The sequence below is a fragment of the Rhinolophus hipposideros genome (genome assembly GCF_964194185.1).
Source record: "Rhinolophus hipposideros genome assembly, chromosome: 26".
Lineage (NCBI taxonomy): Eukaryota > Metazoa > Chordata > Mammalia > Chiroptera > Rhinolophidae > Rhinolophus > Rhinolophus hipposideros.
In genome coordinates this window covers 18925640-18939098 of record NC_138072.1, presented here as the reverse complement: position 1 = coordinate 18939098, position 13459 = coordinate 18925640, and the positions used below count along the sequence as shown (strand labels likewise).

Genomic DNA, 13459 nt, shown 5'->3' with positions numbered 1-13459 from the left:
GAAATCAGGCAAGCAGACCCAAGCCAGAAATGATCGGTTGATCCACAGAATCATGAGCTAAATAGAATCATTGTTTGTTTTAAGCCACTAAGTTTTGAGGGTGGTTTGTTACACAGAAAAAGCCAATTGGTATGATAAAAATACTACTTCAAGCAATGAGAAAAATCAAGCAAAAAATACTCCAAGAGTAGAGACTACCTGTTCCTTGTTTCCCAAATAAAGACCTGGAGACCTTGATGGATCAGACTTCAAGGACTATGTGGTGTGTCCAGGCAGAAAGGGCTTTGAAGAGCCTCAAAGAATCCCATACCTCAGAATAACAGAAAGGCAGCAGAATTACTCTCACACAACTGACAGTAAGAAAGAAAAGCACCATAGGATCTAAGGAAGCATAGCACACTTTCCCAGTTTGAGACAGGATTACTTGTGGTGTCCCCAAACTGAACCTGGTCAAAGCAGGGTGTAGATAGACAGGAAAAGGCCCTTTAAATGGGAATGAGAAACAAAAGCAACTGAGTGAATAACCAAATGAAGACATTGGTGATGGACAACATGCTTCCCAGTGCATAACAATGTGGATAGATGTTCACCAGCTAAATTCTTCTTCTCATTTCCCTGCTCGGTCCAACAACTGACGTGCACCAATTTTTCTATGAAATCAAAGTACCATCTTATCGAATCTATCAGTTAACCTCTAACTATAAGACTAATGCAATTTATTCTGTTTTTCGTTTGCATATAGAGGATAGATAGATAGCTAGATAATAGATAGATAGATAGATAATAGATAGATAATAGATTGATAGATAGATAGATAAATATTCTAGTTGAAAGGTGTCAATGAAACTATTAACTTCTGGCACCCTGGCAACATAAGCAGTTTACAACTATCAATTGAACAACAACCACAAAGGAAAAAACACAAATAGAAACCTACATCAGCATTAAAAATTCGGGAAGGGTGCCAAAGCACATGCCCCCAACAGTCTAACAATATAATATACATTGGATCATATTATAACACCCTCCTGAGAAAGCACCACAGGGCTAAGTAGAGAAGACTCTGGAAGTCTTCTTAAAACCCCCAAATCTGTGGTGGGAAGGTGAGAACACAGAAGAGAAGGCAGCAAACTAGTTTAGATTCTGTGCACTGAAGTTAATCAACAGCATCCTAAAGCAGCTAAGTAAGGTGGGGCTGTACCAACAGAAATACTATAATCGTGAACAGCTTCTCTCTACACTGTGGAAAACAAACTCCAGAGAAATCAGGCATGGCCTCAGCTCACATGCAGCTAGCTGGGCAACTGACAAAGCAGAATACAGGGTGGAAATGTGGCCCAGTGATATGGGTTCATCACACTCAGAGTCAGCATGATACCATGATGAAGTCCTGAGGCCTGGGATTGCTTGCAGTTCCTGCTCATTCCCCAATATACCCAGTCTGTCAAAAAAAAAAAAGAAAAAGAAAAACTAACCTAATAATGCAAATTAATATTACAAGCACAGTTGCTCCAGCTTCAAAAAAGAGAAATTATGGTACTGAATTATCTAGGGACAATCCACCCACCTTGTCAATAACCAAATATCAGTCCTGTGTAGAATCCTTTAGGCTTGAGGAGAATGAATGGGGAAACAATTCATAAAACTACAAATGTTCCTATGACATAAAATGATATGAAGTAAACTTATGACTGTATATTTTTTGTGCAATTAAAATATAAAAAATAAATGAGATTGATGTAATAAAAGAAGAGATGAAAGATGACTCATAAGACAGCATTCTGTAACTGGAAGGGAACTTGCTAAAGGGCAGATATAGAGAACTGGAGACAATAAGAAAAATGATGATAATTAAAAATGCAATAATATATTTATTCTCTATTAACAGTCATAAGGAGCTTAATTGCCAGTGAAGGGAATTAGAATGGATGCTCTAATATACAAGCTGAATAAGTTTACCTAGATGGAGAAGGAAAAAAGCTAAGAAAAGAATTAAAAAAAGAAAAATGATAATTGGGGTGTAAAATGGAATAAAACATACTACTAAATGTCATTTCACAGAATAAACCAGAACAAATAAATAGAAAAATAATTAAACAACAAAAATTAATTAAAAATTGTAATTATTAATACTTTCTGAGCGATTATTACGTAATAGGTACAGTAATAACATATACATATTCTTAAATTTCAGGAAAGCACTAAGTAGTAGGTACAAATATTATATCTATTTTAGAAAATGAGGCTTAGGTAATAGAACAGGAAATTATTTTTCTTCAACTTAAGAAAACCTGAATCAACAGACTTAAATGATTCAACAGATAATACAAATACATAAAAAAAAGAAAAGTATTTTCTAGCAATTATGTACCTATGTTTTGAATTTCAAAAACAGGAAAGACATTACAGGAATGTAGGCAAGGGAAAAACATGTATATGAAACATTATATATATATATATATATATATATATATATATATATATATGGAAAATTTCATATATATGTATGCTCCCATATAAATATATGAAAGCAATGAATCAATATCTACAGTGTTTTAAAGAGGAAAGTTTATCTCATCTATTCTTACATCTAGCTGAGTTGTTAACATATGAAGGAACTGAACACCAACATACAATCCTGATAAATTTCTGGAAGAAGCATTCTAGCTTTACAATACATTAGTTAAAAAGACTGACAAAAACAAAACTTAGTAAAGTAGTGACATAAAATTAGCATACATAAATCAATAATTTTTGCATATACACACAATAACAATTAGATATAATGGAAAGGAAAACCGACATAGTAACACAAAATAAAATAACTAGGAATACGCTTAATAAGAAATATACAAAACCTATATGAGGAAACCTTAAAAGACGACAAAGCAAACTTGACCAAATGGAAAGACACAGCATGTTCTTGGATAGAAGACTCAAGCCTGTAATTGATCTGAAGAGCAGGTTTGAGGGAGGTAAATCAGGGTTCTATTTTGGTCATGTTGAGACTGACCCTTCTGGACAGAGGTGACGTAGGCATCAGATAGATGAGTATAGAGCACCATACTCATCAACAGACTTAAATGATTCAACAGATAATACAAATATACCAAAAAACAAACAACAACAAAATAAAAACCTAAAAAGTATACACCCCTAACAATTACGTACCTATATTTTGACTTTCAAAGAGAGGGAAGACATTACAGGGATCTAGGAAGGGGAAAAACATGAAAGCTATAAACTTAGGAGTCCTCAGCATATGTCACTTGGCAGCAGTGTGTATATGAAGAAAAGAAAGGCACCTAGGACAGAAATCTGGACATTCCAACATTTACAGATTAGGTGAGGAGTGGAGAGCCATCATAGAAGATGGGCCGGACAGTGTGGGAAGTGACAAAGAAGAGCCATGAGTGTGTTACCCTGGAAGCCAAAGAAAATCAAGTCATTCAAGGAGGGAGTGTTCATCCTGTATTCCCAGTGCCTGTCCCATAGTAGAAATTCAGAAAAGAAGTGTTAAATGAATGCAAGTATGAATGAGACAATCAAGAAATGAATTTTTCCTAGAAAAATATAAACTGTGAAAACGGACCCAAGAGGTACAAGCAAACAAAAATTTTAGACTAATTTTGTGTGTATTATATGAATATGTAAATGTGCATATGTGTACGTAAACATAACTAAAAAAATCCTAAATTTGAGTGACAAGTTCAAACATAGCTCTATTTTAAATGAATAATACATTACGACCAATTGTCTAATAGTACCAAATCTCTAGAAACTATTCAGCCAAATGTCCATTGAACTGCTGTAATGGAAATGAAAATCTATTAAGTATTTATTAGTGAAATATTGAACATTAAGTGTACAAACAACATGGACTCCTTGGTCTTGGATAAAACCCTGAAGACCATGCAGCCCTCTCCCCTGTCTCCAAATGAGCCATCAGGACTTGCTCCTGTACCCCGTCATCAGTCTCTTCCAACTTGCCACAAATCCTCTTTCAATATATTATTGTTATCTACAGCTTCAAATAATCCCCAGAGGCCTTTAAACAATCACTCAGCCACCACAAGATAGAAGTCTGGCATGGGTTTCTCTCTTATTTTTAAATATTTTCGGAGAATTTATAGGGTTAAAATTAGACCAGGCATTATAATAACTATTTAGTCTCTGTCTGAGCAATTCCAAAATGGTTTAATTTTGTACAGGCAGCCATAAAAGTAACTTTCATAACGTCACCTATGTTCTTGACCATATTTAATTAGAATCATGATGCCAGACTGATTCATCTTCCTGTGCAAAATCTGTTATATCTTCAGAACAATGATCAATGCTTCTTAGTTGTCTTAAAGTCTAGTATGCAGCCTTTCAGTCTGTAGAGGGTGAATTAGTTCATTAAAAAAAACACACAAAACAACCAGGCAACCCAAACCAAATTTTTCAACCTGTCCTAAATATGACAAACGAATATGTGTGATTAATTTTATCCTCTCATATACCTTCAAATGAAGCTTTCAAATATCCTTAAACTATTAAGCAAGCAAATAAAATCAGTTTTTTACACACGTTATAGCCATAATGATATCACATACAAATTATAAGCAACTGTTTCTTACTAGCTTATTATATCTGTATATTTTCCCTGCTGCTCATACTCACTGAAGTACACTTTCAGTCCTGGCTTACAAATAAAAATACTCTTTGAATCCACTTCACCCTTTGAGCAATAATATTCTTTGAAAATCAGTAGTTTCCTGGTTATCAATGACCGTGCTGATCTGTTTTTTGTACTGGGGTCTTTTGTCTGGTGCTAGAGTTGATAAAGTCAGGCATGCCGTTAAAGTGAAGCTAAAATGTAAACTAGGTGAGAATGTGCCTTCCTTTCCCAAAAAATTATCTCCTCTTTGCACTTAGTAATAATATGATGCTGACAATAGCTCCTTCATCTTTATTTAATTGTTTTAATCCCATTTAACCTGTTAGGGTAAGTATTTTAAATGCTCATGTACCAAAGAAGTAGAGGATGTATACTGGAATTTATGTATAGAATTGGAGCTACATTTTATGATAAAACTTTGCATTTTCATGTACGGTTATTTTTAAACTATTCTTACGTGGTAAGCACCAGAGGTGGGAGCGAAAGCCAAGCTGAATTCTCTTCTAATCAAAGGGACAGTGGGTTGCAGAGTTATTGTATTGCCCTCGTTCTCTGCCATGTCATACTCAGTCACTGTAATTCTAATATTTTGGGGGTTGTTTTGTTTTCTCATTATGGTCTCTAAACAAAATACATCATATTTTCATTTCAGTGATGTGAATTGTTTGCCACATGCAAGGGCTCCTACAAGATATTACATAAAAGTCATTAAATGCTTTACATATGTAGGGATTTGTTCTAGGCAATGCAGCACTGTTCTCAAAGTCTGAAATTGGCTCAGTACTTCAAAATAGACATAATGGCCACCACAGTGAATGGATCTATGACTTAAATAAGAGCATTAAAGAAAATCACGTCGGCATGATAGAAAATCAGAATTACAAATAACATTGTTTTCAAACTTCGTGCAAAAATGGAGTTAAGACAAAATTATAAATTAATGAGATTTACTTTTATGTGTTTTATGAAGGGAAATTTCATTACTTCATAATCACTTGCTATAAATTATATGTACAATTATTTATGAACATGTTTAGAGCCCATGCATTCTAACAATCATAAATCACCTGAATCAAATTTTATAAAATGGAATATTAAATATGTGAAAAATTATAAACACATACTAAGTTTTAGATAAATATATGGTGACCATCATAAAATTTGTATAAATGCTAAAAGCATAGTTAAGTCTAACTATAATTTTTCAGGTTTGTTTGGTTGTCAGATTAGCCCTGAGAAAACATATTTCTTAAAAACCACAAAGAACATAATTCTATCAATGGGAAAATGATTTATTTACCTGGATCTTCTATAGTTAAGTTCTTTATTAACCACTGAACAATGTCTGACCCTAGAAAAAAGAGAAAAGAAAAACACAAATTTATGTGAACGTTTGTTTATACATGTTAACTTTAAGAACTCTCAACTTTTAGCACTCATATTAGTAGGAATGTTCCTAATTGTTACAGTAACAGATTAAAGATCAGCCATATATGGAGTAGTGAGAACATAGTGTGAATATATAGTTTTTCCTCAAAGGGCTAAGGTGCAAACCAGGAAATTACTAAATATGAAATATCTAAACATGAAGATTTAATATACCAGTAGTGGATGAAGTGATTTGTTCATTTGTTTATTGAATAAATGTTTATTGAATGCCCACTTTGTTTCAAGTACAATTCTTAGCGTGGCATAACTAATACTTTATAAAATAGTCTCTGTATAGTCTCTCATTTCTGGTAGCTCCACCTCATCCTGTATCTATTTTTAAGCCAAGCCACATTGTTTATTAGTGTTTGAACACTCCTGTGTATTTCAACCCTCTGTGCCTTTAAAGCACTTCTCTCTTTGGCTGAAACATCCTTCCACTAGTTTCGAAATACTCAAGATTCATTTACACAACCAAACTTCCCCTGACCCTCAACTTTGTCTACTGACTTTACATGCTCCATGGAACTTCACTGGAATCTGTGCAGCTTTGTACCACAGTGTTGATCACACAATGTTGCAACTGTTTATTTGCTTAAAGCTCTAGAGTGAGAACCTTGAAGCGGGGTATCATAGTTATCTTTGTCTATTTGGAGCATAGGAAGAGCTTAATAACGCGTGATGAATAAAAATACATGAGTGACTATGTCTTTCACTTCATATGGAAAAAATGAGGGTAAGTCTGCATAAAGTGTAATGCTTGAGGTAGATATTGGTAAATGAACAGGACAGAAAGTTGGTTGCTGAAAGGGCCTATGCCAAAGTTAAAGAGTGGCTAACAGTCAATGAAAACCTACTAATTACACATTTTCTATATACTAGTAGGTGCTGGGAGTAATAGGAACTTGAATCTAATAGAAGAGTTCACACTGCATTCAGCAGGTCTTGAATTCCAAGCTAAAGAATTTGGAAGGTCGCCTTTTTCCCTCTCCTGTAAATTAAGCAGAGTAAGAGACATGCAATTATTTGTGAACAGTAGATGAGATTACAAAGTAAGTAGAAGGACTTTGACTGGCAGTGTGTGTGCAGCGCCTTAGACCATTCAGAAAGAAAGCAGGGTGTCCAACATTTCGACTGGTTGTGATCCAGGACTGAGAGGGTAAGGCCCTGAATCAGTTCAGTGTACAGGCGAATTAAAACAAAACTTGGGACTTCTTTCAGGATTCTGGTCAGTGGGAGAATTAAAGAAAGGAACTCAAGGTTTCCAGCTCAGCGGCACTGCAGATGAACTGAAGGGTGAAAATAAGAGCAGAAATGAGAGTTAAAGGAAGAGGAGTTGATATACCTGGGATGGTCATTTCTATTAAATGTGGCTTTCTCACTTCTGTATAAAATGACAAAATTACGTATGAAAAGAGTGACGCATACATCGTAGGCTGCATCAGGCGGCATGAATGAGTTCCTTGAAGGCAGGGTGTGTGTTATTCCTCCTTGGATTCCAAACACACAAACCAGTGCCTGACATGTAAAAAGTGATCAGTAAATGTTAAAAGAAGGGAGGCATGAACAGCAAGATAGCCCTTTCTCTATCTTTCTCTAGGAGAGTTTACAGAAGGATGGCATCTGCCACACAAATACTGTTTGACTGGCATGTAATTTTCAGTTACTGCAATCAACCTCCATAAGGACAATTTTCCCCTTCCAAGGCTATCACTTCACCACTCCATCTACAATTAAAGCAAATAAATAAAAGACACTGAGACATCAATATCATTTCCTCATCTGTGTTATGGCCCTGCGTAGTAAAGGGGTTTCCCCAGTCCGCCCCTCTGTGGAGGGACGAGACCTGGAGTAGGCTCTGTTCTGAGCCTGTATCACTTCCACTGCAGTCCATGTTCCCTTTACAGATTACAGCACACCCTTAGCTACAAGTGTCTATAGCTATCTGCACCCTGAACCTGAATTTGAGGCACACACACACACACACACACACACACACACACGCACACACACACCATGAAAGTTTTATATATATGACATATGAAGACTTTGCAAGCAACCAAAATGTTACAATTTTGATTTGTATCCTTTACAAAACTAGACTCTTTTTGTAATTTCTGTTAAAGTTATTAATGAAAACTTTACCTCCGAATCACAATGGAAGGGGCCCAAATATTCCTGAAGAGAGACATTAAACTTTACAATACAGTTCTTTCAGGAAAATGAGTAGATTCTGCAATGCCCAAATATCTTGCTGAAACCTCAGTGTTGGCAATATGAATATACTTTATTTAACAAATAACATAGTATCATGTTTTGGAAGGGATAACTGTTCTTAAGATCTCTGGCTAAAAATAAGACATTGTATCTGGATGTTCAGACGATATTTTTTTCCAACATTATTCTTAGTTCCTTGAAACAGGCACACTAAATATTTGTCATCATCATCATTAAATAGGAATAATGAACATGTATTGAGTTTCAATGGAAGTCAGACTGTAGACCTGAAATTTTAGGGACACAGAGGAAAGAATGTGGAATAAAGCAGAGTCACTCTTCTGCGAGTCTCTTGAGGGAAGAAACATCTTACTCATCACATTCCCCCCATTCTCTTCCAAGTGCTACAACGTATACCACCATTAAATATTTTTTGAAGGTATGGCTCGATGTTGATAAACATATACTTTATGCACAAAGGATTCAAAACACTGAAAAATCATTTGCAACAGTAATTCTCATCCAGCATTTTATGAAACCCTAGTGTATCTCTAATTGTCGTAATTTTTAAAACTCTTCATGCAAAACTAATTTCCACTCAGTTTAATTTTAAAAACTGACAAATTTCCATTACATTTGAAAACAAAGGTGGGTTTTTTTTAAGCTAGCCTATTATATTTTGTAAAACTGAAAGAATTAACCAAATTTTCCTTAATCTTTAAAATAAATAATCGCTACTGCCGTGTTTCCCCGAAAATAAGACCTAGCGGGACATATACCCACTTACATACATAGTTACAATTTGTTTTTCTTGTGATGAGAACTTTCAAGATCTACTTTCTTATCAACTTTCAAATATACAGTAGAGTATTATAGTCATTATGCTGTACATTACACGCTTAAGACTTATTTATTTTACAACTGAAAGTTTGTATAGTTTGCCTACCTTCACCCATTTTGCTGCCCCCTTACCCCTACTCTGGCAACCACCAATCTGTTCTTCATATCTACGAGTTCAGATGTTTGTTTGCTTGTTTTAAATTCCACATGTAAGTGAGATTATACAGTATTTGTCTTTCTCTGTCTGACTTATTCCCTTAGCATAATGTCCTCAAGGTCTATCCATGTTGTCACAAATGACAAGATTTAATTCTTTTTTGTGGTTGAATTATACACACACACACACACACACACATATCTTCATCTATTCATCTGTTAATGGACATTTAGATTGCTTCCATATCTTGGCTATTGTATATGCTGCAGTGAACATAGGGGTGCATATATCTTTTCAAATTAGTGTTTTGGATTTCTCTGTATAACTACCCAGAAGTGGAATTGCTGGATCATATGGTAGTTCTAGTTTTAATATTTTTGAGGAATTGCCATTGATAGTTTCAAATAAGAAACTACTAATATCTAAGATTAATACACCAAGAAGAATTAATACACCAAATTTTGATTTCTTGTAGGAAAGCGCTTTTGATTACAAAGAACAATATTTGAGGAAAGTATAAAAAATAAACAAATAAATGAAGAAATTTACTAAAAGATACCTTGAACCAAAGGAAAGGAATGCATTTGGGTTTCAAGGAAAATAGAAGCAGGACTCTTTACAATGTCAGAAACTTCTCTCCTGCTCTCTCATCTTGGTTCCTTTCTGGACGTATTTCTCTAAAAATAGCCTTTGCTGCTTCCCATCCATGAAGTGGGTAGTGAAAGCTCACAGCTCCTGGGTTTACATCTCCTCCACGGAAATGCAGCAGGCAGTATGAGGCTAAATCTCGTAGGCACAATTCCTACTTTCTGATGGAGGGTCTCAGCTTGGGGAAGGCACCCATTCCTATATCAATCAACTGTGGCAAGAAATGTGAAACCAGAGTGCCTTAACGTAGCTGTGCTGGTGGGAGGCATACACGGAAACAGTTTCCAGAAAGAATGGATGCTTGGCAAACAAAACAATAGGTATAAGCTACATCTTCCTTCCAGTTCTTCAGCTTTTATATTTTCATAAGAAGAAAAGCACAAGAGACAGGGGATGTGGACCTCAAAAACATGTCAAATTTTGAATGAAATGAGCTCTTCTGCTTTGTTATAAATATAAATGTGTTTCGTTCTATGAAATTATTATATTTCTGAAAGGCAGAGTGTGAATACATTTTTGTGGGTGTGAGTAAAACTACACGTAAGGTGCACTAAAAGAATTCAAAAAAACCTCATGGTACGTATGCAATTGTGGGTTTTTTTAAAGTAATGAATTTGAGTGTGTATCTTTTAAAGTAAAGCATTTGTTTTTTAAACTTAATAACTTACACCCAATTGACTTTTGTTATGTCTGGATTTTTACATATCCACTATATTTAGAGAAGATTATCCAGTTGTCATTGCATTAAAATTACCTTCTGATCACAGTTTGGAAAGGGATTAAATGTATGTTGTAAAAGTATTTCTTCCAATCTTCCACAGCTGATAACTCCCCTGAAATCTAGAGACTCATGGGAGAGTAATATCAAAACAGAGATTACTCCTTTTGATAAATCTGAGACACATTTTAAGCCCCAGTCTACATTTTAAAAATGTAGAAAAGAGAACATTTAAATGTATTGTAAATGTGATGACAAAAAGCATATTGTCTTGTTGATTACATTTCCTTTCCATGTTCTTGCTCTTCAGAATTCTATGGGCCTTGCCCCAAAAGCAGAAACACGGAAAACATTGGTGTTTTGCATCTGCAAATTAAAGGATCCACAGTCCAAACATTCATAGCCCAATTACTACCACTGTGCTCTGAAGATAGAAAGAGTAAAATTATATTTCCCTACTTTCTGGCAAAGCACAATGAAAATAAGTTAGATATGGGGTAGAACTCCTTGATTGTTCTTTCAGCAGATATTTAACTAAGATCATGGGAATTTATCTGAATTTTTAACACACAAAGCAAGAATTTTGTGTTGCTTCAAAGCCTAAGAAGCTTAAAAGATAGGCAGCAAAAACAGCAAGGAAGCAAAAACGACAATAATTAGGGCATAAAAGGAAATTGGGATGACCCTAAGAACTGTTTACTACCCTCTCCCAGAGATCAAGATGATTAGTATCAACCAGAGGAGCTTTTTCCAAATCATGCTCTGACAAACACCACTGGTGTCTGTTGTATGAACCGCTGAAAGTGTGCGAAATGCACAGAATTAGGTGAAGGAAGTGAAAAAAATTGTTTCTTGATGTACGCTTTATTGCAACAAAGAGCACTGAAAAATTAAGAGCAGAATAAGTTTGCAGTGGGTCCTCAGGAATGGGATATAGTGAAGGGAACCAAAATTTTGCCACCTAAAGTTGCTTTTTGTGATATTAATTTTAAGCTGCTTATTAAAAAACAAACAAACCAACAACAACAAAAAAACCTCAGAAATAACCTTTAACCACCCTCACCCCTCCTTTCCTGCCCAAGAGATTCAGAGCAACCTGCTTCAGGGAGGGAATCTTAGAATGCTGCCATAGCCTAATTTGAATTAAGTATGTTAAATAAGAGGACATGAGACAGGCTCCTGTTAGCTGGATACCCACCCACTGTGTCCCATTGTTTCCGAGTTGCCCAGCAAGAATGTTCCTGCCTTGGATGTTCCCCTCTTCCTCAAGTACCTATAAATTGCCCATTCTCACTTCTGAAAGTTAATACCCCTCCCCTCCTTTCTCCTTTGTCCAAAATGTCATATATACTCAATGTTGCCTTAGTGTTTTTGAAATTTTCTCGCCTCTGTGAGTTCCCTATGCACTTGTATTAAAAAGTTGATCTTCTCCTGTTAATCTGTCTTTGTCAATTTGATGATTAGTCCAGCTAGAAGAACTTGAAGGTGGGAAGAAAGTAATTAATTCATTTTTAGTTCCCACAATATAGAATCCCTTTAAGAAAAAAAATATTACACTTATTTTTTCGGTTCTCCAGTTCTTTAGGCTCACAAAAAAATGAAAAAAGTGATAAGGAAATGTAAAATATGAAGATATAACTATGAATTTTGAGTTAGCTAATATATTGGAATTTATCAACAATAAATGATTGATTAATTAATTAATCCATTCCATATGTTAGCTGCTCCTGCATAAAGAAATGTCTAGGAGACTTCTCCTCAACATATCTTTTTAAAACTATACATAGGTTACGGCCAATTGTCTAATTGTCTCTATGAGGCACAGAGGAGATGAAGAAAATGTTAATTGATTGATAGACAAAAAGTTTCTTTAGTGTAGTTTCCAGCCACAAGAGAATGAAAGAGTAAATTAACATCTACTGAGTTTTTGTTATAAGATATGCTAGGTATTTCACATAAGTCTCCATTAAAATCTCTGCCTTGGCTTTCAATATTAAATTCTTTGAAATTCGATGAATAAAAATTTCCAGAACTAAAACAAGAAAAAAACCAACATCCAATATACATATTTACATGAAAACTCCTCAGTAACCCTAACCCTAACCCTAGCTCTAGTCCTAACCCCAGCTCTAGCCCTAACTCTAGCTCTAGCCCTAGCCCTAACCCTAACCCTAGCCCTAACCCTAACCCTAACCCTAGCCCTAGCCCTAGCCCTAGCCCTAGCCCTAGCCCTAGCCCTAGCCCTAACCCTAGCCCTAACCCTAGCCCTAGCCCTAACCCTAGCCCTAACCCTAACCCTAACCCTAACCCTAGCCCTAGCCCTAACCCTAACCCTAACCCTAACCCTAGCTCTAGCCCTAACTCTAGCTCTAGCCCTAACCCTAACGCTAACCCTAACACTAACCCTAACACTCACCCTAATCTTGTTGTGCCTGGATAGATTAAACGACTTGCACAGCATGCAGGCCTTCCGTGGTTTGCCTCTTGTCTACCCCTCAAGTCACACCCTTACCTCTTCTGGACTTTATAACTTGAAATCAACTTGAAATTCTTTAACCATAAGTAGAATGATGCTTCATACTCCATGCTTTTACAAAGACTATTTATTCTGGTTGGAATTATTTCTTCTATCTAAGACACAGCCCAAGTGTCACTTTCTCCTGAACGTTGTCTTGGTTATTACCTCCCCACCTCCTCTTCCATACTGAATTAAAATTTCCTCTCTTGAATCTCACAGCACAGTATCTACTCCTCCATTTAAACTTATAACATTGAATAGACGTTGTCTATA

At 35.6% G+C, this 13459-nt stretch overlaps 1 protein-coding gene across 11 annotated transcripts in view; it reads right to left on the bottom strand.

Annotated features, from left to right (window-relative positions):
• Nucleotides 1-13459, bottom strand: part of RGS7 (regulator of G protein signaling 7) — a 433144-nt gene that overhangs the window by 121488 nt on the left and 298197 nt on the right. For 8 of the 11 annotated variants that reach the window (XM_081039368.1, XM_081039369.1, XM_081039359.1 and 5 more), the window contains one exon: nt 5961-6011. The exons of the other annotated variants lie outside the window; for them this stretch is intronic. In XM_081039368.1, the coding sequence (XP_080895494.1) occupies nt 5961-6011 (51 nt within the window). The remainder of the gene's footprint in view (nt 1-5960; nt 6012-13459) is intronic. 11 annotated transcript variants of the gene reach the window in all.